A 25040-nucleotide genomic window follows, 5' to 3' on the forward strand; every position below is an offset into this window, starting at 1 on the left:
AACAGAAAACGGTGCTGAACAAAGGCCTTCCCCAGGCTCAAGCCAGCATCTCAGAAAAGCTATCTACGCACAGATCACACCCAGCAGGATCACATACTCAGGGCAGAAACTTCCATCCACCATTGGGCAATGCGCTCCTGTGTCTTAGTACCTCTTCCCTACGATACTGAAGAGTAACAGCACCAGAGGACATCCACAGAGCCTTGGCTGGCTGTGATTCAGGGCAAAGGCTGGTGCTGGAAAGCTGTTCAGGGCTGGTGAACCATTATTTCTCACCCTAAAGAAAATTCTCCCATATCTCAAAGAAACAGACCCTGACATTTATCTGGGCAGCACCACACAAACTCCAGTAAACGCAGACAAGGGCTAGGGAAGTTTTATTTACATGCACCCTCTTTTGATAACTTGCCCAATGAAGAGACTGACGCTCAGAGCTGAGCTAAACAAGGACTGCAACTTTTTAGCCTTGGAGTAGTATGCTTTAAGATGGAGAATCTCAACACAGTGCTTCCTTCTCATGCTTCAAAATAAAGCACATGCAAAGAAGCATATAGGATCAGGCACCCTGACAATGCTTACACTTGGCCCTGGCATAAGGTTCAATTGAAGAGACTGCAGAAGAAAAAAAAACGGTACTTATGTCTATAATCATTCTATGACTATTATTGCTACTTTTTTTTTTTTTTTGAGTAAGCTTTTGTATTTAAACAAATACACACTGAAAGTCAGAAATCTCACTCATCTTCAACATCAGAGTAAGCATTCACTCACAGCACAGACTCCAAATGTGATAGCAAAGAGCAGAAACCTGCATTTTTCTTCCAGTCCCAGAGAAAACTGTAAGACTAGGCAGTATGAGTAGCGGTAAGATAACTGACTTTGCTGTGAGATGAAGTACATTAGAGAAATACATTAAAAAAGTTGAAGACGTAGACTTTAAAGAGTTCATTACGATTTGGATGGTGCACAATTTAGCTACTCTTAAGAAATCATCTAGTTTCAGTGTTGCTTGTAGCTTGTCTTATGCCAAGACAAGTGGCCTAAAACCAAAATCTACATCTACTGTTAATGATTTAACACATCACATGAAAAATCTCTTATTTGTTTAAAAAGCATATCTTAAATTGCTGCTTTTGAAAGCAAACAGATTGAAGCACTCTGACAAGTTTCTTACCACTGCCTCGTTCTTTGGAACAGACGGATTTAACGTTGTGAGATGGCTGCCTCGGATCCAGGAAGGAGACATGCGCCTGCGATCCTACGGCATAAACTGACCACTCCTGACCGTAAGCCAAACACACGTTCTCCCTGCAGTATGGCAACTTCGTGGAAAGTAACTGGAAACAGAGGAAAGAAAAAAAAAAAAAAAAAAAAAACACATTACAATAAAAGAGCATGATGCTACAGATTTTTTCTGTTAAGCTTCTTTCTAAGTAAATTGCAGTGGGTAAAAAAGCATCTAAAATAGGTTCATCACAAAAACAGAACTTAAAGAGAAAACTAACAACCTGACCCACAGGAAAAAAAAAAAAAAGCCATGGAAGAGATGGGATGCCTTATCAAACCAAACTGGAATGCTAAAGGCTGAAGTATTATTTGAAGAACAAAGGACAGTTTTGGCAAATTGTTTTAATTTTTTTTAAGCTGCTGTTACCACCTCCACAGGTGTAGAGGCATCAGCTCCCTGAAAAAGCTTACCTCATACACCAGCAGAGATATGCCTGATTTTAGGCTGCAATTACACTTTAACAAGTATAGCTTCTTTGATGAACCCTGCTACAAAACTACCCACGCTGTATGCAACAGGGCACTCAACTCATGCAGAGCTGGCATAAGTTTAAGAGCAGTGAGTTTTTCTCCTCAAATTTTATTTTTAGTACATTTTATACAAAGCTTATTTTTACAAACTGTTGTTTTCTTCAAGCATTTAAAGGAGATGAAGAAATAGTGAACAGCAATAAATGCTAGGCCATTTTCCAAGTTTAATGCCAAAAGAGAAAAGCACCTTTGATAGCGTGTGCTCTGCTTTCCAAAGATGAAAATACCCATCTAGGGACACAGCTCCCAGCTCCTGTTAAGATTTAAAAAAAAAAAGTTAGTTAGTTTCCGTATTATAAATGCCCTTATAAACCTCACACTCAACTAGGCAGGCTACATTCTCCAGATTGAGCTCATCCTGTACATGATTATCAAGATAGCTTTTCATTTCACATTGATCTTGAGAGAACACAAGATAGCACAAAGGTGCCAGATAGAATAAGAATTATTAAAACAAATAACCAAAAATAACTTTAAAAGTATAGATCTTGTTAGACAAGCAAATAATCACTTATTAGACAGTACAAGCTAGTTAGCAACTAGCAGCTCCCACACTTATTCTGACCCCAAAGTCATCATTTATTTCCAGGCACTACTCTATAGGAAAAAGCTATGTGAAGTCTTCATTGCAGAGGAGTGATTAACATGGTGAAAAATAAAGCCAACAGGAGCACTGTGTTGCTGAGAGCATGCCTGCTTTGGCTTCAGACCTCCTCTGTTCTGTGAGGACAGAAACAAAAGCAGTGGAGGATGAATTGCTACTCCTACTTGCTCCAGTAGCTTTCATCTCTAGTAATAGCAAGAGATCAGCATGGGGGGAGGTTAATGTTTTGTTTGTCAAATGCCAACAAAATAACACCAGAGCAAGCAGTGGTGCCTGCCCTGTGTGTCAGTAACCTTGCTTGCTGCGCAATCCAGTAACAACTCAGCTATCAAAACAGGAACTACCTGAATGTCAGCTGGTCTTCATTAATAGTGAAGGAAAGCAACAACCACACCAGAGAGTGGGATTCAAGCTGCAAGGGGGTGTTTTGGTACTTTCTCTGCTTCATGTAAACATTCCCCCTTTCCCCCTCTGGGTGCCGGTCTGAAAACCAAACCCACAGTCAAATTGTTCCTTCTCAGAAAAATGCATGACATCCCTGCCTCCAGCTTTTCTGAATTCACTCGGGGGCAGAGGTAGACACAGCAGATGAAGACAACCATTTCATATGAGAAGGAAACAAAAGAATCAGGGAAAAATGTTAGGCTGCCTCTCCAATATATTTGACTTAGATTAGTTTTTTTCTGGTATGTCTGGACAGTTTTAGGACTTCTCATCTGTCTTTAAAAGCTTACTCACCTTGTTTTTATTGTTGAAAGCCAGTGCTCGGACTTTGCAATTGTCAGGATTGGTGTTCTCCTTGGGGATATCCTTCAGAGCCCTGTGTGTTATGTGGGCATAGACAGGAACTTGAGACAGGTTGTGCCTGGCATCGCTTTTAGACAGCACATCCTCTGTGACTTCCCAGAGACCCATCGAACCATCCCGAGAACCTGGATGAATAGCCCATACATAACAGCATTTCACATCGATGTAATTGCCCTTTTTTAAAGAAGGAACTGAAATAAACAGTACAGTCTGGAAACAGGAAAGGATACTATTGCCATTAGTTTAACTGAACACACTGCTGGGCGTCATTAATTAGGATTAACAACAGGATCTTTCTCAGCTACTAAGTTAGTAATATCGTGACCTCATTGTCAAGTGTTTTTTTCCTGTATGGCTTCTAAGCATTGAATCTGTTTTCAAAGTGACCACCAAAAAAACCACAATCATCGTTAGAGATTCACACATGGAATAAATTCAGAGGTGACAGAAGAGCCAACACATTTAGCCCAGCTTACCAAGGCTGAGATAACTGTGTCTGCTAAGTCATTGCAAAAACCTCTGAGAAAGTTTTGTTAGGTTTATGCAGATTTTGGGTCAGTTGATTTTTGCCAGTATCCCAGTGTATATCTGCACAGAAAACTGCAAAATTTCTTGTTTAAAAAACAAAAGGAACTGAGGCTGAACAAGCAAAACCCCCCATTTTTCTATTGAATTTGGAGATACTGTGAGAAACTAAGCTGTGTTTTTGCAGTAGAGAATTACTTTTTTTGTATTCCAAGGTATTTGGGTAGTCATAACAAGGAGAAATGCTAAGTAAGTAAGTGGACAGTAGAAGGCCTCACTGTTCCAAAACAAGGTGGAAGCTTGAGAAAAACAGGATGAGCCATGTGGGAACAGTAAAATAATGATGACACGTTCTCAAAACATAAGAAAGGGAAAATTAAAAAAAAAAAAAAAAGAAAAAGGAGAAATTAAAGGGTTAAAGAAAAAATTGTACACATGTGGTACAGAGGAGTGTTGAGTAGCTTGTGAACCTGTAGTACTCAGTCAATGAGGAAACAGGGGAGGTCATCAGGTGTCAGGTAATAGGGAATAAGAGGTTATGATTTGTTTACTATAATGAGCTCCTAACATGGCACTTGCAAGGCAAGCAGGCGATCAGGCCCAGTCAGCATGGGTTTATGAAAGGCAGGTCCTGCCTGACGAACCTGATCTCCTTCTATGACAAAGTGACGCACTGGGTGGACGAGGGAAAGGCTGTGGATGTGGTCTACCTGGACTTCAGCAAGGCTTTTGACACCATTTCCAACAGCATTCTCCTCAAGAACCTGGCTGCTCTTGGCTTGGACTGGCACACGCTTCATTGGGTTAAAAACTGGCTGGATAGCCGGGCCCAAAGAGTCGTGGTGAATGGAGCCAAGTCCAGTTGGAGGCCAGTCACTAGTGGCGTCCCCCAGGGCTCGGTGCTGGGGCCGGTCCTCTTTAATATCTTCATCGATGATCTGGACGAGGGCATTGAGTGCACCCTCAGTAAGTTCGCAGATGACACCAAGTTAGGTGCGTGTGTCGATCTGCTTGAGGGTAGGAAAGCTCTGCAGGAGGATCTGGATAGGCTGCACCGATGGGCTGAGGTCAACTGCATGAAGTTCAAACAGGCCAAGTGCTGGGTCCTGCACCTGGGGCGCAATAACCCCAAGCAGAGCTACGGGCTGGGAGAGGAATGGTTGGAGAGCTGCCAGGCAGAGAAGGACCTGGGAGTATTGGTGGATAGTCGGCTGACTACAGGCTGACTACAGGTCCTACGAGGAGCGGCTGAGGGAGCTGGGCTTGTTCAGCCTGGAGAAGAGGAGGCTCAGGGGCAACCTTATCGCTCTCTATAGGTACCTCAAGGGAGGCTGTAGCGAGGTGGGGGTTGGTCTGTTCTCCCACGTGCCTGGTGACAGGACGAGGGGGAATGGGCTAAAGTTGCACCAGGGGTGTATTAGGTTGGATGTTAGGAAGAACTTCTTTACCGAAAGGGTTGTTGGACACTGGAACAGGCTGCCCAGGGAAGCGGTGGAGTCACCATCATCCCTAGAGGTCTTTAAAAGGCATTCAGATGTAGAGCTCAGTGATATGGTTTAGTGGAGGACTGGTTAGTGTTAGGTCAGAGGTTGGACTGGGTGATCTTGGAGGCCTCTTCCAACCTAGACAATTCTGTGATTCTGTAATTGGCAGGATGCCCACCATTGCAATCACGAATAAAATAGCTTCACAGAAGATCCTGTCTGAAGAAAATTATTGGGATTTTTCTCACAATATTAAGCCAAAATATGAAACAATCAGAGTAGGCAAAGAAAGCTGAACTACTTCAGTTCACTGATCAGTGCAGACTTAGCCAAAGCCCCTTGCCCATCCCTTCTAGTGTTTAGACAACTCAATTCCATCTAAGTCAGCTCTTACAGACTTGACACGTACCCCTTTCTTCCCTGTGCTACAAAAACCACATCCCTTCTTTCACAGAGAAAGCATAATCTGTATTTCATGTCTTGAAGATTCTAGAAAAGACTAAATATCTACATCAGCCAACTTATAGACTTTGGTACATCATAAAGAATAAGCTGCAAAGACACATAAGCAAAACATCTTGTTGAAGTAGTGTTGAATACCAGTGCATCGTAAGATGGCTTTGCCCCCTGGCAGACGGATTGGGTCATTTGCCACCATCACCCAGCAGACAAATACAAAAGGAGCTTCCTAATGGCACTGCATAGCAGCAGGCAGCATGGCCATTACATCCTGCTACTCAATTTACATGCTGATGGTTTCTAATGGCACCCGATCTTCTTATGGAGGCTGAATGCTCAGCAGTAGAATTTCTAAATATCTTGACAGACTTTAGGAGGAAGCTGTCCCTTTTAATAGCCCTAACAGGGGGAAAAGACAATGTATGGCATTTAACTGGTTGGCCCTGAAGCTAAGGAGAGTATCATCGGTTACCCTAGGCTCATCCAGGGAATTATTCATTTTAGTTTGGAACTTTTGGCATGGAAATCTTTGTCTAGTCAGTACAGCAATTGTTGCATTCTCCCGCAGTCACAGCTGCTCACAGTCAAGATGTTTCGTTTTATGCTTATTGACTATCAAAATACACTGCTGCCTGTTTTAGAGGCAAATCTTTGCCTTGTTCTTGTTGAAGCTAACAAAGGCAAGAATAATCAAGCCCATGGCCCACTCTGCACTCTCTCAGTATTTTTGACAGCAATGAGAAAATGTACTGCTGAAGCTCTAACCTCGAGCTGTATGAGTGTGCTACTGCCTGTCATGGGAAAAAAAAAAAAAAGCCCATCTCTTTATTCCTGTGACATTTAACCTACCCCAAGGAAAGTTAACAAGAGTTGTGCATTTTGATTCCCAACTCACAGGTAATTACTAATTCCTCAGTATCTGGAGTTCAAATATTTCTGCTTTGTAGTTGCAGTTACAGATTGCAATAACAGATGTATTATTAAAACAAATGTCAGAGGTTAGTCGTCTTTTTTTTTTTTCCCCCAACTAGATCTGTTAAGTTCTCAAGCATTCAGACTTGCTAATTGCTTTTAACAAGTTTTCCCTGGTGTCTCACATCTGCAGACTAGAGTATACATCTTGCTACAAGTTTCACGCAACAGAGGACATGGCAACCACCTTTCTACTCATACATCCACTCTTGAGCATGCAGAAAACATTAAGAGCTACGGTTCAGCATCCCATGCTGGGCCTCACTGGGTCCTTATCTCACCACTGGATTTCTGTAATCATCTTTGCTGTTCTCCTCAGACTTTAAAATGATTTTTGCAATGCAGGTTTTTAGGTTGGAGCCTCACAAGGATCAACGTAAGTATTAGTTGCAAAATCAAATTCCAGGATTAGCTTTATTTTTTTTTTTTAATAGCTAAGCAAATTATAAAAATCAAATACTTGAATTGTTACGGGACAGTTCTCTGTCATCTACAGTCTGACACCCATGTATGGAATACTATATACACTGTCACCACAGACAGACAGTAAACTACTAAATTAATGCACTAGGACACTGGTATTGCTGCCTTTACTTAAGTAATACTTTATGAAGTTACACCAGTTATCCAACCAGTTACTAAAAAGTCAGTTACTGACCTTTTCTCTTACTGGCTTCCATCTTACCTACACACGTGTGTATGCACATATATAGCAGTAACTACTAACAGCTTGATAACAGAAACTGAGTTTTCATTAAAAAGTCTTTACAGGATTCCAGGTAAACATTGTTGCTCTGCTGTATTCCAAAGTTATTAACTCATAACATGAAATTATTGAAGTTACCCTCATACAAAATCCTTCCCTTGTAACTCACTGTTTAGAGACCCTCTCATGTCAGTGCCTACTAGAAAAACAGTGAAATCCCTCTGATATTAGAAAAAATTATAATTTAAGGACCAAGAGTAGTTTAAATAACCAAGCTAGTTAGTTCCAAGTGGTTTTCAGTGTAGCAGTACTCAAGCCAGACCCTACTGACCTCTTTTAAAAACAGAAGAATCTCAGATACTAAAGAGCTATATAAATATTAAATATAATTTAAAGCTCAGAAATGAGAACTTGAAAGTTCTAAACTGAAGGTCACGCACTGTAACAGGCTCTCGGAAATTTTGCTTCTCATCCCCAGGATAATTTTTATTCAAAGTCCCAAGGGGACTCTTATCAGTTATTTCTACAATGCGAAGGTCTACTTACAGTACCAGGCATGCCTCAAAAAAACCCAAACAAACAAACACATTTGTTTTAACTGGGTTTAAAGGCATTTTCTGAAACAGTGAGAAACATTTAAGAAAATGGTTTAGTGATTACATTATATTGCTCAAGACACCTGGGTTCAGATAAACCCAAGACTTAAGCTGCCCAATTAAACTCCCTCCAAACAATAGAAAGAAGAAATTCAGACCATGGGGGTTGGCTGAAACCTCTTTCAAGGACTTCTTTCCTCCTACTAATTGAAACCACCAAAGGTAATCAGGCTCCAGGCTCCTACCTTTAGTGAATTCAACTGACACATTTAATTGCAATGACCCCAAAATGCTGGACATAAGGATAACTAGTAGATAGCTCTCAAAGCAGGCCCCATATAGGCCGAGCCTACACTTCAAGTGCAATCATGACAAAATGCCAGTTATATCATAGACTGAAGTATTACAAAGTGTTGGGTTTGGAGCATTTATTCCCCCCCCCACACACACCTGCAGAAAATCACAAACAGAAGCACTTGAAACAGGAATACTGGTTATTGGCACTATTACAATTACTGTGTTATCTTTATGTCTTGATAAAGGTGATTCCCTAAGACTTACCAAGTGCTGTACATCAGTATAGTAAAATAATGACAAAAAAGATTACCAGAAACGGCCATGGTATCACTGATCCACGCAATTGAAAATATCCAGTCCTTATGTCCATCCTAAAAGGAAAAAAAAAGTCAGATTTGCTGTGCCATTATATTCTAGAGTAGTCTCTCAAAGCAGCAAAGTATTTTTCACTTTGAGTTTTAGTACAAGCATAAGAAGAACAGACCTATGTTAGAAACATTATACAGGTGAAATCCCAGTATCAATCTGGAGTAGTTTAAGTAACCCACAGCAATTTAAACTTTTTTTTTTTTTTAGTTTCATTAAACTTAGCATATAAAATTAATAGTTAGAGAGCAATTAAGTGATGGAAAAACAGGCCTTAAACTGAAGACAAATTTATCTCACATCTAAGAACTTAGATTTTCCATTTTGAAAGCAGTGTTTTTTGCAAAATAGCCACACGCTTCCTCAAACGTCCCTACTATAAATGGTAACTAAAACATTATGTTTGCAATAGATAAGCTACAGAATAATTTTTCAAGACTACTACTTCAAGAACCTTTTGTTTGGCATGTAAAGAAACCTGGGGGGATCCCTAAGCCTGTAGTTCTGTTTGAAAAGCTGCAGTCACAGCAGCATGCAAGTGAATAGCAAGTCATGAAGAGCTTCAGAGTCAAGCCTTTTCAGCAGCAGCAGATAGCCAGCTGCAGAGCTCCTACCTCTGCCGTTGTCAGTAACATCTAAGGCCTGAGTCAAAAGGAAGGAGAAATGAGAGAAGGGCTTCTGGGACACCACTGTATTCACTTCAGCCTTTTTATTTTCAAGACTGGCTATTTTAAAAAAGTATGAGGACATTTCAGAAATAGACTCTGGTGCTGCTTATATCAAAGTGCACGGGATTAGAACTGATCCTTAAAGGCAAGATCTGCCTCTGGGATAATGCACACATAGAGCTGCACAGGAGAAGGGGAAAACTTGAATAACTTGCAACATCTTTTCAATCTTATCACAAGAGCTTTTTCACTAAAACTAGCTGTGTGTCTCAGTTTCAGCCTTCATCATCACAATTAGACCAACATTTAGGATGTGGTTGTATTTTCAATGCTTAAAAGTAATCTAAGTGGACCTGAATGAGGGCAAGGAAGAGGAAATCTGACTTAGAACCATTTCATGTGTTCATGCCCCTCACTTGTATTTAACATATCTTGTCAAGAAAGACCACTTTATCAGGAATGTTTTAAACCTTTCAGAAATTCTTCACTCTTCACCACAAAACTCCCAAATCTAACCTCGCTTTGACCTCAGGCACTTCAAAGTAGTAATTCTTTTAATTGGCAGAATAAGCTTTCCCCAAATATTCCCACTTACATCTCCCACACAGACAGGATCAAGTGTAGGCAGACGATAAATTGCAAGACTGTTGGGGTTGTCTCCACCTGTGGCCAGAAGGGTCCTTGAGGGGTTGAGCTCAATGGCGTGAATACCACAGCCCTGCTGGTTCACCATGCCAGGTTCACGGTCTTTCAGAATAGGAATCTTGGTAATTTGACCAGTCTGGACGTCTACCACAAATAACTGGGGAAAAAAAAAAAAAAAAAAAAAAAAAAAAAAAAACAGCAGATGCAAATCATTGCTGAACAAAGATCAGAAAAACAAGATTTCCACTTTGGCTATAAATCCTGCTAGATGACTGAAAAAATGTATAATTTATTACTTAAAACTAGTGAACTAGCTTAATTTACACTGGGTTTTATTTCAATGATCCCATTTGGTTTTGAATGCAATGGAAGAGAAAGGAGAAAAAGTTGTCATGGCACATTTCCCATTTAACCAAGCCCTCAAATCTGAAGTTTATTGCCCTGTTCGTTTCTGTGACAAAACAGAATTGTTTTCTAGTTTCTCTTAACACTAGGGAGAAAGACAGACCCACCTCCAAAGTGCAAGTAAGCCCAAGAGCACTGGGCACAAATCTCCTGCAGCGCAGATCAGGATACATATTGAAGTTTCGGCTTTGACAAATTGACACCTTAGAAGTTTATTTAATTAGAGCTTATTTTCTAGTGATGCACAGAACAGTGACTAAACACAGTACTGCCAGTGTGAATATCAATAAAAAGAAACAGATATCTAGCTACATTCATCTGTCTGCAAAAAGACTAGAAGTTGTAGCTCAACGTCACCGTCTCCTTGGCAGAAAGATCAGTTATAAAGCCTTGCAAGTCTGCAGACATCACTGCACACCAAGTTAAATCTGTTCCAATGCATACAACTATAATTTATGATAATGGTAAACTCAATTTACTTAAACTATAGTTTACTATAATGGTAAAGTTTAAATTAGTTTCTGCAAACTATGGTTTACCCTGTCTGCCAAAGCATACTTTCATCTGGGAGGCTCCTGCACTGGACTGTTTCCACAGGTGTTCAGAGTGCAGCTGCACTAACAGCCACATTGGTGTAACTAAGGAACAGTATCTTGTGAGGGAACATGAATGAGAAGCAAGGAAATGGAGTATGTGAGCTGACTTGGCACTAAGGAAAGTGATGTAAAAAAAAAATAAAAAAAAAATCACAGCCCAAGATTTTTGGAAGAACTCACAGACTTGATCTCTGCTCTTTAATAAGAAGCAAAATTTAAACAAGATTTAGTAGCCTGTTACTTCTGATGTACTGAGCTAGCAGAATATTAATGTCAAATCAAAATCTGTTAAAGTATGGTATGTTAAACTCATTCTGCAGAGAAAGCCATGACCTATTCATCACTATTTATGCCTTGTACCTAGACTTATGCACCATCCTCAACCCACAACTGATCCTCCTCTGTAGTCAGAAGTCTTGCACAAACAGATCAGAGTTCCTACAGTGACTGAATTTTTATGTTCAGTTCTTTATTTTGTATGCAGGTGTCAGGGGGACAGGCAGCAGCTGAAGCGTAGCTGAGTAGGAAGGAGGCACTGCTCGCTTCTGCTCAGCCTCGCAATGCGGCTCACTTCCCAAGACAAGCAGTGAAATCAGAATGCATGCAGCAGCCCTAACCTCATCCCTGAGAATTAACACCTGCACTACAGGAACACGATGACCACTAATTCCCTCTCCTCTCATCCTCCCCTGTGAGCTTTTATCTTCTTTTCTTCTTTAGTATTTCCTTCCAGTAGAAACTCACAATTCCCTCCCCATCCTCCTTCAATTACTGGGCGGGGAAAAAAAGAAATTTTTATGTACCTAAGTTTCAGGATTACAACGGTCATTTGAAGGTCCTAAAGCTAGCATCAGAAGCATTAATTAGGAAAACGCATCCAAATCTCAGGAGGCCCAGATTCAGGGAAGCCATATTTCAGCTGTTAGAGATGCACACTTCAGAGGGAATCTCAGTAGATATTAGCACTGAAATTAAAAACCCTTCACATTCTCCAGTCTAACATCACCACTGCACACCTGTGTTTGACACCAGGCTAATAACTAAAGAACAAGACTTACTCTAAATATGAAATTTCTTTAATGAACTGTAAACTTACTGGACTGTAAAATTTAAAGTTGTGTATCTCCAAGTTAAAGAACTTGGAAATACACAATGCTGAAGTATCACAGACCCTCACACTTCAGTTCTGGATCTTCAACCTCATTTTCTTGTAACAAGTTTCCAAACGAAGACGTGCTTAGAAGTACCAGGGCATACTTCTCGCAGTGCTTTCACCTACTCCCACCCCACTCCAATCCATCCTCAGCCCTTGAACTGCTCTGTTGTTTTCTCACTTTTCTCCTCCAATTTTACAGCATTACCTTAACCAGAGCTGCAACTGCTCTTGCAGCATGAAACTTGACATAGTTAAGACACTGGCTTTGCTGTTTCAGCTGTTAAGCTCTAAGCAGAAATTACTCCCCTAATAGTTAGTAAGAGACTTGTAAGGAACCAGTTGCAGGCAGTTTACAAACAACAACCAAAGAACAAAATAAGCAAGTACTGCCTGCATGTGCTATGAGTATTGCATCACCTGGGGCAGGGCAGGAAGCTCACAAGCAGCTCACACTTGCAAGCTGAACTCACGCTGAATGCCAGGAAATCTTTCCCTATAAATCCAGCAAACAGAAGCCAAGAGCCAAACAGACGTTGTTAATATTTCGCCACTTTTGGGCTTTAAAAGTGTCTAGCAAAACAGGCACCCAGCTAAGAACGCTGAAAATTGAGCACTATTTTATGAGTTTAGGACACGACAGGAAATCAAGTACAAAATACCTGACTTTTTAAGTGAGTGCAGCCAAAACTCCAGCATGCAGTTACATAAATCTGAAGAAAACAAGTTACCCTGCTTTTTTCAAGCAAACTGGTACCATCACTGCTGTTGAAATAAGCACAACTGCAAACAACTCCAAAGCAGCCCCTAACATTCTTAACAAAGAGCTGATACCCATGTTATACTTTTTTAACCCCCTTCCTACCAAGTGGGAATAAGAATTTCTTTTTCAGTTATTTATTCATTACATAAAAGCTTAAATCAGCCTCAAAAAACAGGTGCAAACTCCCAGCAACCAAACAGTGAATTGCTTGTCCCTTGAATCCGTTTTATACATAATTTGGTTCCTCCACCAATGAAGTGTGTGTGCATGTCAGGCGTTAGCATGCCCAGTAACTTGATGGTCAGGACCTCAAGTGAGGGTTGCTCTGGCCAGCTGCCAGAAGTCCAAGGACCACACTTAGTTTGTGAGGAATGAAGCAGGGTCAGCTATCTTGTTCTTTGCAGGACAATGTTATTCTGACAAGGAAACATGCTGGAGAATGATGTGACTGAAATCTTATCTCCCCTCCTGTTATGTTGCTTTTTGTTTGTTTGTTTATTTTTAAAATAAGGCATTTCAGATGTACAGCCTGCAACAATGCTATCGCTCAAGGACCGTGGCAGAGCGGCAAGGCCACATACTGCATTTGTCACAGTCATGACTTTTTAGGATCTGGCCGTACTTTTCACACCCCATGAAATTACCAAGTGTTTGCCTGGTTTTATTTTGTTCTGCAGAATGGTGAGAAGTTCTTTGGGCCTGTGGCTCCCATACAACTTGGCTCCCTTGTCAAGCTGCTAACAGTGAAGTTCATCAGGAAGCCGTCCCGCTTAATTAACTAAGGAACTTCATTAATCAGTTTGCCAGAAGTAAAGATTGTGGCACAGAATCAAATTATTGGAAGACAACACTGCACTGCAAAACCCAACCTTGCAGTACTGAGAGCAGAGCAGTTTGTCGAGCTCTTCATCAAGTCTGCTTCATTTTTTGACCTACCTTTAAGAGGCAACAGTTGGGGGGAGGGCTGAGGGGGCAAAGCGACCCGTTCATTACATCTAACTGTCCTTTCCACGCATCTGTAACTGAAAGAATTTGACTGAGCAAAGCAGCAGGTGATGTTTTCACATATGCCACCGTAACATCACATCTGATCTAGCCGTGACCACTTTGGGAAACATTCTGATCATATTATTTTTGGTGAGAAAAAGTTTGAAAAGCCTAATCTTCGTGTGGACAACAAGCTTAGAAAATTGTTGAAAGAAATGCTATTTCACAACAGCACATAAAGACTACCTTGTGTCCTCTGCTGCCAGCCCTGCACATGGAACAGCAGGGAACATGTTGCCCCATCTTTGGGTTGATTGTACAGACCAGTTTGAACAAAACCAAAGCGTGCCACCCTGAGCTACACTATGTTTTATTACACAAACAGGACAGACCTGGATTCATAAAGCACAAGGAACTTGCACAAAAGACTGCTTATTCTTCAGGCAAGTATATGTGTTATGTTCTGCACCCCTGCTCTTCACACACTGCTCTCAAGTCCCGGAAGCATTCTTATAGTTTGCTTTAACATTTGAAGTTACCTGAAATAAGCATACTGCCTTGCTAAAAATAGAGTCACCAAGAGAGTAAGCTGGGACGGAGTTTCACAATTGGATTAAGCCAGTCTTCAAGAATTCACACACTGCTTCTTCACCCACCCAGTATCACTGCCTTTGTGGCAAGGAGCGGTGCTCAGGTAGCTTCCAGGTCAGCCACATCACCTCTCTGCCTTCAGGGACAATTACCCCTACGCAAAAACCTGCCTGCACACACAGCAGCTGCCCAGCTGCCTCCACAGCCACGTGAACACTGGGAACGAGCAGGTGGGAACATCACATCCTGCACCGGCACAGCTCCGGACTGAAGCTGATCACCAAAGTGTCACCCTCAGCCAAGCTGGAAAATGACACAGTAGATACAATCTGGAGAACAACGATCAGAACAACAGAACTAATACAATGCTTACAGGGTCGTTACACTAATACCATTGCTGGTTGCACTGAGTAGCACCGGTTTTAGTTTATTTTTTTTCTTTTTTCTTCCCATTTCTTCATCTCTTCTTTTTTCCAGATTGCCAACATCTCTATTTTCTAAGTTCATAGAACGCTTGGCATAAGTCTCTCCAGTTCCATGGCAATGCAGATTCACTGCTACGTGCCAAGCCCCAAAGAAATGCTGAATCCTTAAAGACTAAGATCTCAAACTGGTAGGACTCCTTTCCAGCAGAGCTCAGAACATGCACTAATCTTAGCACAAGACCTACTTACAGGTTGTGCAGTACAGAGAACAAGCAGCACAAGAGGAATGGCCTTACACATCCTCCTTGAAAGGGTCCAAAGAGGGAGGAACAACCCAGAACATGAAGGAACATCTGAGAAGTTAGCAGAAGTAAAAGAAGCCAGCGAGTTGACTCTGAATCCACATTTCCAGAGACAAGGCACTGCAACCAAGCACCCCACCTTGCTTTGAAGCCCTTCCAGCTCGTGGGCATACACATCTGATGTCACTAAACACGCTCACTGCCAAAAAGTCACATTTGTCAGTTTTTATTTGCGTCCTGTCCTCTGCATGTAGTTTTAGGAGGCTGGCAGACAGCTAACTTGTGTCAGCAGATGGCAGAGGACGGAGAAGTGAAAGACTTGGTCTGCTAAAGGGCAGCTGGGCCGCCCACACCATACCTGGCAAGGAAACCAACAGACCCTTAAGGCAGGCACGGGCATCACATGTACTTGACAGAAAACCAAATCCTCCCGAGAGACAAGAAACAACACCTGACTCTCTACTTACAAGGCACTGAAAGCAAGGTGAACGGAGGTGTCACTTACAAGTGTCAGAGGTTTATTTACAGTGACCAAAGTATGGCGTTCAGTGGACTCTGAGCAGTTATGAACCGTGGCGACATGACTTCCCCCTCCCTCCCTGGGAGCAGGAAACAAGCAGTCTTCCTGACTCCTCACATTGCTGGCAAAACCAGAGCAAGCATTACCTCGCAAAGCAAGTGGAAATCATTTTCCCCACAGACATTCCATATTCGCAGCTGGAGGAGGAACTACGCATTGTATTCTCACCACTGCTACCCCACGACTGCCAGACTTGTTTATAATTGTATGAGGTGTACTGAACAGGCGAGGGATCCCCTGAACTAATTAAAAAGCTCTAAGCAGAAACAAGAGCTGGGCATTTACAGCAGGGCATCCAAGGCAACATGCAAATCTACCAAGGTGAGAAGAAGTACCAGCTGGCCACCAGAAAGCTTCCCTTCGTGACTCGGAAAAGCCTCCTGAGAAACCAGAAGAGAATGTTCATTAAGAAAGTTGCGTGTTTAAAAAGACAAATGACAAACATATCTATCAGGCCTTCCTGAGAAACCAAAAAAAAAAAAGTAATATTAGATTCCTAGCAATTAGATTCTCAAGCAACTGGAAACTAATAAGTGTTGTGTATTTAGGGAATGATTTACAGCTCTGGTACTTCTACACGCTTAACTTCGCAATTAACAAAATTATGTCCTGAACATATACACAGGACTAAGGTATCAGAATAAGCTGCAAGATGGTGATTTGAACTTTTTTCAGAAGCTGCTTTATCCCTCGCCACTTCCTGAAAAATAGCATACAAAAAAAAGAATGAGTAGTTCACTAATCCAGTGTTCAGTGGTTTCTTTTGCCATAAGCTTGTTTCCTACATAGTCTCAAAGTTTCTCTACAATTCCTGAACACAACACACTGATTACAGACAGTATTTTCTTCTAAGATAAAGTATCTTCTAAAGCACCTTCCTCTTCCTTTTCTTCAGCTTTTGGTAACTTCAGTGCCCTGGTGCCACAGCCTAAATACCTGCACCTCACAGATGTGCTTGTTCCTTTATTAGTTTTTCAATACCTCTAAGTAGCCCACTGTATACAAAACCAAGAAAATCCTTGCAAACTTACTCCTGCCTCAGAAAACCCCAGGTGATTGCATTTGAATTTTCAGACACGTGAATGCTCAGATAGGTTCCGTATCTACAAATCTAGGAAAAAAGCATGCACCTATAAGAAACTCAAATATTTTAATTACAGCTGTCCAACTGCAAGCAGCATGATTTACTAGAGACAATAAAGTTATTTTATATACAGAAGCATACCCAGGGATATTTTTTAGGATAAAAAGTTGCCGAAAATAATGCAACAAGTTTTAACACTCATTAAAAGTGAACTACAGACTGAGAGCTCCATATTCTCTTCAACATTTATGGTGACCAGTACTGTCAGGTGACTAAAAGCAAAGCTCCTTCTCTTTATGATGAGAGCATGTTTTTGTTTTGTTATTAAAAATAGTGAATACTTCTGGCACAGCATGGCCAAAGGCAATCTACAAATGAACTGCTAAAAGCTCCCCGTGCCATGTTTAAGCTTGGATTAAAGCAATTGCTTTGGTTTATAATTTTCTGTTGCATTAACTTTAATTACATGCAACACCAGTGCAGTGAACTCCATTAAAGTTAGACAAGTTGTTTTAGATTCACTCCCAATTTAAATGCCACAATTGCTTGCTCAGGAGATAAGAGATAAAATCTTGCAATTAAAACGTTCGTTGTTCAACTCTCTACTCAAATGTGAGTGCAAAGCAAGCGAGCTAAAGCTACTACAGCATTCCTAATCGATATATTTTACATCAGGACGTTGATTTTTGCCATCAGTACGTTTCGCCTAACAAAACACAACGTCCATCTGTAACGTAAGCCTAGCTGCAGAAGCATGTACCTCCTGCAGCATATGCAGAGCTAACAACAATGTGCTTGAATCCCTCTTCAGTTCCCTGATTGTTTGGCCACCAACAATTTCTGCAAGGTTGCGTTAACAATGCACTTGCCCATTTATCTTCACCACTGCTGCTGTGGAATGAGGGGAGTTACAGGACACAGCAAAACTGCTGCAGCACTACAAAGCCCGCAGTGATCTCGCTTGGGCAAGCAGGATTTTGAGAGCTGGTGTTTCAGCAGGAGTTTGTCTCCTGGAAGCTGTTCCACAAAGGGTGCTGGCTGCTGACCAGCTGAGGTGATAAGCACATGTGGAGAAAGAAGGCAGAAAGCTTCTACATTGCTAGATTCCTGTTACAAGGCTGTTTTATTTATACAGCTAGGCCTTAAAGTTGCTACATGAAAGACTCCTGCTGTGCAACTATGAATAACTGTAGAACACTTAAAATAAATAAATAAATAAAGATCTGTTTCCCTTGCAAGTCAGACCGCAGAGCATAGCTTCTGCTCAGAAGTCATGAAAGCAGAGAAGCAATCCCATCGACTCACATACTTTGAGGACTATAAGCTGCTGGATCTATACGTTCCTTACAACACTCATCTCATTTCAGCGGGACTAACCAACCTGTGAAGAACAAGTTCCGAATTTTGCTCTAATTCAATCAGAACTAAATACGTGAACTTGCAGCACTGGCCAGTGAGGCCAGACCACCAGCTCCAGGAGAAAAGATTTACCTGTTTGTATAATCTCCTCCATTTACTAATCACATAAGACACTATTTTAATATTCCCCTATAACTTTTCAGGTCCAAAACATTAGTTTAAGACCCTGTGATTTCAGGGGCTGTAAAACGATGTAACAGTACATGAACTAGATGAGTTACCTGAACACTAGGACAGAACACCACATAAAACCAAACTGACTGAGGATGAATAAGAAAAAAAAAAAAAAAAAGAATTTTAAGTAAATTCTTTCAGACATTATCATTGAGAAATCACAGGGACAGTCACTAACTCCCTATTTGCAAGGTAAGAAGAAAGATTCAACTCCCCTGTTGCACCTCATCCCCAGAAAAAGTCAATTGCCCTGTGCAGATTAGAGATGCTGAGCACAAGCCTCATGGATTGGTCCACAGCCACCTGTGCAGAACCACATTTTCTGATGAGAATAGTCCACAGCTAAATAATACATTCATTGAAAAATCATCATGTATGATTTTGACTCTGCTTGTAATTACTTCCTAACGTTTTCCTTGGCAGCCCAAACGCTTGGATTACGGAGAAAGGGGAGAGGGAGAAATAACAAGCAAGTGAGAGAGGAGAGAGAGAGGTGGCACTTACTGTGTTGCATTTTGTCCCGCACACCACTTGTCGGTGGTTCAGCCACTGGGAGGCAAACACTTTATTAAGGGTTCCAAGGTGAAACTCTCTCTCCTTGAGGAGGCTGGGAAGCTGCTGGGCTGCGTATCCATGCAACAAGCGGTGGTAGCTGGACTCATTCTGCATCCGCACCTCTCTACCTTTCAGGTAGTACACCAGGGACCGCTTCACCGGGGGGAGCCTTTTCCTTTTGTGAACCGAGTGATCCCACCCATACTGTGAAAAATAAACGCGGAAGTTAGAGGAACTTAAAGCAACGCCCTTGTAAATCCAACACGCTGAAGTCCGCCTGGCCGCCCTACCAAATACCACACCCGACGAGCTCGGCACTGCCGGCCTCAGTAAGATTATAGAATTAAACAAATATTTGCCATGGAAGCAACACCGCAGCGACACCCCAATCACTCCACGCTGCTCCACCAACACCCCTGCTTACAGAAACAGGAGAACAGAGGAAAACAAACAAACAAACACATTTTAAGCAGGCGAGGGCTGCCCCCAACCACCCCCACCGTTCTGGGGACACAGGAGGGGAGGAGGAGGGGGGGGAAAAGCTGGGGACCGACCGGGGTGGGGGCCGTGTGCCTCCTGCGGCCGGCCTTGGGGTCGGCCCGGTGCATGGCTGCGGGGCGGGGGGCGGCGGTTACGGGATGAACAGCGGCACCCAACGGGAACCGGGGGGGGGGGGGGGGGGCAGAACCCAAAGGGGAGGGGGCAGAACCCATAGGAAAGGGGCTGAACCCAAAGCTGGGGGGGGGGCTCCAGACCCAGGACACCCCCCTCAGGGGCCCCCCTCCCCCCTCAGGGCCTCCCCCTCCCCGCTCAAGGCCTCCCCCTCCCCCCCCCCGTGTCCCCATCGCCTCACACCGCCCCCCCCCCTCCCTCCGGGGCCTACCTGCTCCCCATGGAGCCCCCCAGGCCCCGCGGCGGTCGCCGCCGCCGCTTTCCGCTTCCTGCTAACTGTTTTCCGGGCCATAGTAGAAGGAAAGGGAACGAGAGAAGCCGAGAGCCCGGCCCGGGCCCCACATGGAGCAGGCGGCCGCCAGGGCTGGGGGCATAGGCGTGAGGGAGCCGAGCCGGGCCGGGCCGCGCCTCACGACATTGCCCCCGACCTCTTTGCGACAAATCGCGGCGACGCTTGACGGCCCCCCCTCCCCCGCGGTTTCCTAGCACCGCCCCCCCCGGCCCCCGCCCGCCCGCCGTTGCTAGGCAACGCGCGCCGTCGGGGGGGGGGAGCGGCGCCCCCCCGCGGTGGTTGTTGTTGGGGGGGGGGGGGGACGGCCCCGGGACCCCCTGCTCGGGTCCGGGTGTCCCTCGGTGTCTGTTCCCCGCAGAAGCACGAGTTGTCTCTTTTCCTGGCTCAGAACCTGAAATTCCCCGTCTTGGGGAGTCAAACTACCTCAGTGCCTTGTCACCTGTGCTGTCACCATGCAGTTGGGGTTGCCATTTCTTACTTGGGTGTGCTGCCAGAAGCTGCACCAAGTGTTCTCACATGCTCTGCTCTGTCACCCCCTCACAGCTCTCCATCAGTCTCTGGCATCCTCTTGTTCTCCCTTTTCCTCCTGTGTTGCAGCTATCCCTTGCCATGACGCCTTCTGGGGTTCTTCCATGCCAGTGGGGTGCCTCCCTGTGTTCAGCCCAGCCAAAGAGCCTAATGCTTAAAAAATCATAGAATCGCAGAATCATTAAGGTTGGAAAAATACCTCCAGGATCATCTGCTCCAACCATCCCCCTACCACCACTGTCACCCACTAAACCATGTCCCCAAGCACCACATCCAACCTTTCCTTGAACACCCCCAGGAACGGTGACTCCACCACCTCCCTGTGCAAGCTGTCCCAGTGCCTGACTGCTCTTTCTGAGCAGAAATGTCTCCTCATTTCCACCCTGAACCTCCCCTGGTGCAACTTGAGGCCATTCCCTCTAGTCCTATCACTAGTTATCTGTGAGCAGAGGACGACCCTGAGGAAGCTGTGGGGAGCCATAAGGTCTGCTCTGAGCCTCCTCTTCTCCAGACTAAACAACCCCAGTTCCCTCAGCCACTTGGGTCCTGTCGGGTCAGTCTGCAGTCTGCCTCACAACAGCAGCTGTGCTTTGACTCCTTTACATCCCTGTTTTTTCACCAGAGCAAGGAACAACACATGCCACATAGCGGGGATGCAGCGCCTGCCACGTGGGCTGGCTCACCGTGCTGCCCGTGGGCATATCTGCAGAGCACCGTGTCCTGCACATCTCCCCAAGCGACATCCATGTGGCTGTGGGAGCGTGAAGTGAGCAGCTTTTTCCATGTCAACCTGTCATTTCCTAGCTAACAAGTGCACATCAGTGCTCACTTCGGATTTGAAGATACTTTAACCATCCTGGAAAATAGGTCATCAATCTCCTGTTTTTACAGGCGGGCATACCAAAACATGCTTTCATGCTGTAGACTTCAAATGCCTTAACACTGAAGTGAGACAGTCACAGAGATGAGAAGAAAAGCAGGAATTTGTGTTGTAAATTGTCTAACTTCAGCGGCATCTCCATCCATCTGTTCCAGACTAGAGCTCAAAGACAAATTACACATGTATTGAAAGAGAAGGTGGTCAGATATTTACAATCTCATATCTATTTGTCCTTTGGGATCCTGTAAATAAAGATAGCTGTTGCACTTTATCCAACAATCCAGTGTCTTTGTGTGTGATTTTCTTCACTTTTGGCTTTTGATTCTATTACTAGACTAAGCTAGAGGACCTTGATAGTGTTGGTCTTCTAAGAAGTGGAAAGAACAATCTGCTTTTTGATATAGATTAAGTACATCCTTGAAGTTCTGATAAATCTAACAAAAGTCCTAAATATACATTTTTTATTTTATGTGGAATGGATATGCTATAAAACAGGAATGGATACGCTGTAATACAACTGTGTTAATTTAAGCATATGAGAGGCACAGGCTAACTGTTTTCTTTAGTTTTGAGCAAATGTGACTTGCTGGGCAATACCTAGAGGGCAGGGACAGGAATCTTGTTGGCAGGCCATGTCTGTGCTGCTGGTGAGAAACAAAAGGCAGCCTTTATATCCTAGTCCTGAGGGTAAGAGCAGAGTAGGATGACCACACTATGCTGGAGGGACACGGTAAGGGTATTCGGGTAGCTTAAACAGCAGGATACATGAGGTTGGTTTCATGTGCATCCCTTTGGAGTCAGCCTGCAAGAGTGTTACCTGTGACTGTAAAATGCACAACTTATACTGTAGTCTCTTATGTGGGAAAATCATAGAATCACAGGATGGTTTGGGTTGCAAGGGACATTAAAGATTGTTTAATTCCAACCCCCCTGCCATGGGCAGGGACACCTCCCCCCAGCCCACGCTGCCCAAAGCCCCATCCAGCCTGGCCTTGGGCACTGCCAGGGATGGGGCAGCCACAGCTCCTCTGGGCAGCCTGGGCCAGGGCCTCACCACCCTCACAGAGAGGGATTTCAGAGGGTGCTGAGGCAGGGAACAGCTCACAAGCACCAAGCGCACCCTCTGCGTGCTCCTCCATGCCCACCATGTGCCAGAGGGGCTCACATCTGCCATCAGCTCATCTTTGCACAACTCTGCCCCACGCCCCGCTTGGTGCCACCCTTTCAGTCAGCAGGCGCCTCAGCAGATCGGGGTGCTTGGAGGTGCCCTCTTGTGTCACCAAACTTCCTCATTTCAGGGCAAGCAGGGGGCAGAGGGAGCTGTTTGCGTTTACACATTCCTTTATTAAACTCGCGGTGGATGTGCTTTTTGTTACGAGTGCTTTTTGTTACGCGTGCCCTTTGCCGTGCCTCCAGCCACAACACGCCCCCCCCCTCCTCCTGGGAACCTCCTCCCCCTTTCCCCCCCCCGCCGCCATTTTGCCTCCTCCCTCCCTCTCCCTCCCCGCCCATGACGTCACCGGCGAGCCCCACCCGATTGGGCGGTGTGTTGGGAGGGGGGGGGGGGGGCAGGTGAGCGTGCGGCGTGACGTCAGCACGTCGGCGAGGCGAGGAGGAGGAGGAGGAGGAGGAGGCGGACAAGATGGCGGCGCCCGGCGGCGGGGCTGGCGGCGGCGGCGGGGCGCGGCTGGCCTAGGGGCGCAGGGCGGCGGGGAGCGGCCGCGGGTGCCGGCTGTGGGCCGCGAGGTAACGGGTAAGGCTCCGGGAAGGGGATCCGGTGTCGTTATGGGCCTTGGGGGGGGGCGGGCCCGGCGGCCCCGCTGTGATTCAGCAGCCGAGGGGAGGCCGCGGGGGCCTGAGGGGGGCCTGGGGGGGGCCTGAGGGTGGGGGGGGGGAGGGGGGAGGTTCCGTGTGCTGGGCCCCGGGGCTGTGCCCGCCTGGGCAGCTCCCGGATCCCGGCGAATAACAGCGCTCTTCCTTCCCCCAGCGCACAGATCCCCGCCGGGGAGCCGCCAGGTTCTGTGTTTTTGGGGCTGGGGGGTCGGGTGCGTGGCTTCCTCTCCGCCTCCTGGTTTTGTATTTGCAGCGCTATCTCGAGGCGTTGTGCGCTGGAGAGCCGCAGTCGTCTTCGCTCCGTGGTAGCTCTCTGCACCTCTTTATGCTTAGCGCTTATTTCTGCCTCTTTTCTACTTAACTCTTTTCCTTTCGTATTTACAAGAGGATCGTATCTTCTACATTTGATGTACCCTGGATGTGTGTGGTGCAGGAATACTTTATTTTTGTAGCTTCTAACTTCTAGCATCCTCTGTTCGGCTAGCTCAGTAGGAGTAAAACAGTTAACGCTGCTATGGAAGTATTTAATGTAATTCAAAGGCTGTCTTTCTGATTTTTGATAGCCCCAAATCTGCCACGTTAAGGGGAAGTTAGGATTTTTTTTTAAAGAAGTAAAAGAAATTATAATGGGTGGAAATGAGTCATCACTTTGTCAAGTGTTTTTATTCTTCACATTATTTAAAAAGTCAAGATAGGATTTTAAAAAATGACGTCTTGCAGAATTCTTATGATTATTGTCTTATCAGAGCAGAGCTACGTAGGTGGACTTCGGCTCTTGGCTGTACGACTGCTGTAGCTGTTGCTCAGGACTCAGGAAGAATGTATTGATGTCAAGTATAAGTACTTTGAGGTGGATGTTCCTAAATGGCAAGTATTGTCAGGTTACAGAACAGCTCCGTTGTGACTGGTGATGTAACTTTGTGCTAACAACAGAAAACAGCAGCATCTCGGAAACTGCTAAGTGGTCAAGAGGCTTTTGTGGGAGTTTACTGGGGAGGAATCTTGCTCCAACTTGTGACAAAGGGTGTTAAGGAAAAAGAAGAGGCGGTTCTGCAGTCAGCCAGACCTCTTCCTCTCGTTCCTTCCCTGGTCATCCATGGATTGTGGGACTTTCTGTCCTAGTGCTGGCACTCCTGCAACAGCTCCCTTCCTAGGGCTGACCCTGCAGATCTGGCATCTCTGAGTTGCAGCAACTTTTTTTTTTTTTTTTTTCAGGGGGGAAAAAAATTTTTGGCTGTGTCCTCTCTTTTCTCCCTACAGACCAGAGCTACTTGCACAGTGCTGCCACAGGGAAGGGAACAGGGCTGAGGTGTGTGTGGTAGCCGCTCAGTAGAGCTGGGCTGATGTATGCCAGGCCTTGTGCAGTACGGTGTTAGGTGAGTATCTGTGCTCTGCACAACAGCGGTGGTGCTGCTGCCTAATGACTTCAGGTTCTGTACACAGAGGTGTAATTTGCAAGTGACGGTGGGACTTAGGACACCCTTGCAATCGGGTAACTCAAACCTTTTGGGCAGAATCTTAATTCTCAGGATGGGGGAAAGAAAACGTAGTCTCTCAACTTTGTTTTTGTTGGCTCGAGGATTTGGTCTCAAACAAAACTGAAAGTCATCTTTCTCCTGTAATCTGCTGGATCTGGCTTGCAAGCTTGATACTTGTTTTTCCTGTGAGTGTACTGTGGAAGAAAGGAATCTGGAAAGAAGTTGCTTATACTAAGAGCAAAGATTCAAGATTAGTCACACGAAAGCTGAAATGAAATTATCTGGAACTTTGAAGTGAAAACAAGGAAGTTTTAGGTATAAGGTATGTGAATGATTAAAGAATAAATATTAGTTTATCTTTAATAAACTTAACTTC

At 44.4% G+C, this 25040-nt stretch overlaps 2 protein-coding genes across 9 annotated transcripts in view; one reads left to right on the top strand and one right to left on the bottom strand.

Moving 5' to 3' along the window:
- Positions 1-20135, bottom strand: part of DCAF12 (DDB1 and CUL4 associated factor 12) — a 32068-nt gene extending 11933 nt beyond the window's left edge. The window contains exons 1-7 of the mRNA XM_084505041.1: positions 19865-20135; positions 18931-19185; positions 9898-10104; positions 8579-8639; positions 3161-3354; positions 2006-2071; positions 1175-1337 (exon numbers count right to left, since the gene is read on the bottom strand). Of these exons, the coding sequence (XP_084361167.1) occupies positions 1175-1337; positions 2006-2071; positions 3161-3354; positions 8579-8639; positions 9898-10104; positions 18931-19185; positions 19865-19945 (1027 nt within the window). The 5' untranslated portion in view covers positions 19946-20135. The remainder of the gene's footprint in view (positions 1-1174; positions 1338-2005; positions 2072-3160; positions 3355-8578; positions 8640-9897; positions 10105-18930; positions 19186-19864) is intronic.
- A 2856-nt stretch (positions 20136-22991) lies between these two features.
- Positions 22992-25040, top strand: part of UBAP1 (ubiquitin associated protein 1) — a 35428-nt gene continuing 33379 nt past the window's right edge. For 2 of the 8 annotated variants that reach the window (XM_084503966.1, XM_084503968.1), the window contains exons 1-3: positions 23004-23106; positions 24447-24562; positions 24766-24986. The gene's annotated coding sequence lies outside the window, so the exon portion shown is untranslated. Of the gene's footprint in view, positions 23107-24446; positions 24563-24765; positions 24987-25040 lie in introns of all 8 variants that reach the window. The other 6 variants (XM_084503965.1, XM_084503972.1, XM_084503967.1 and 3 more) reach the window with 5 other exon arrangements.

This window comes from Aythya ferina (genome assembly GCF_964211825.1).
Source record: "Aythya ferina genome assembly, chromosome: Z".
Lineage (NCBI taxonomy): Eukaryota > Metazoa > Chordata > Aves > Anseriformes > Anatidae > Aythya > Aythya ferina.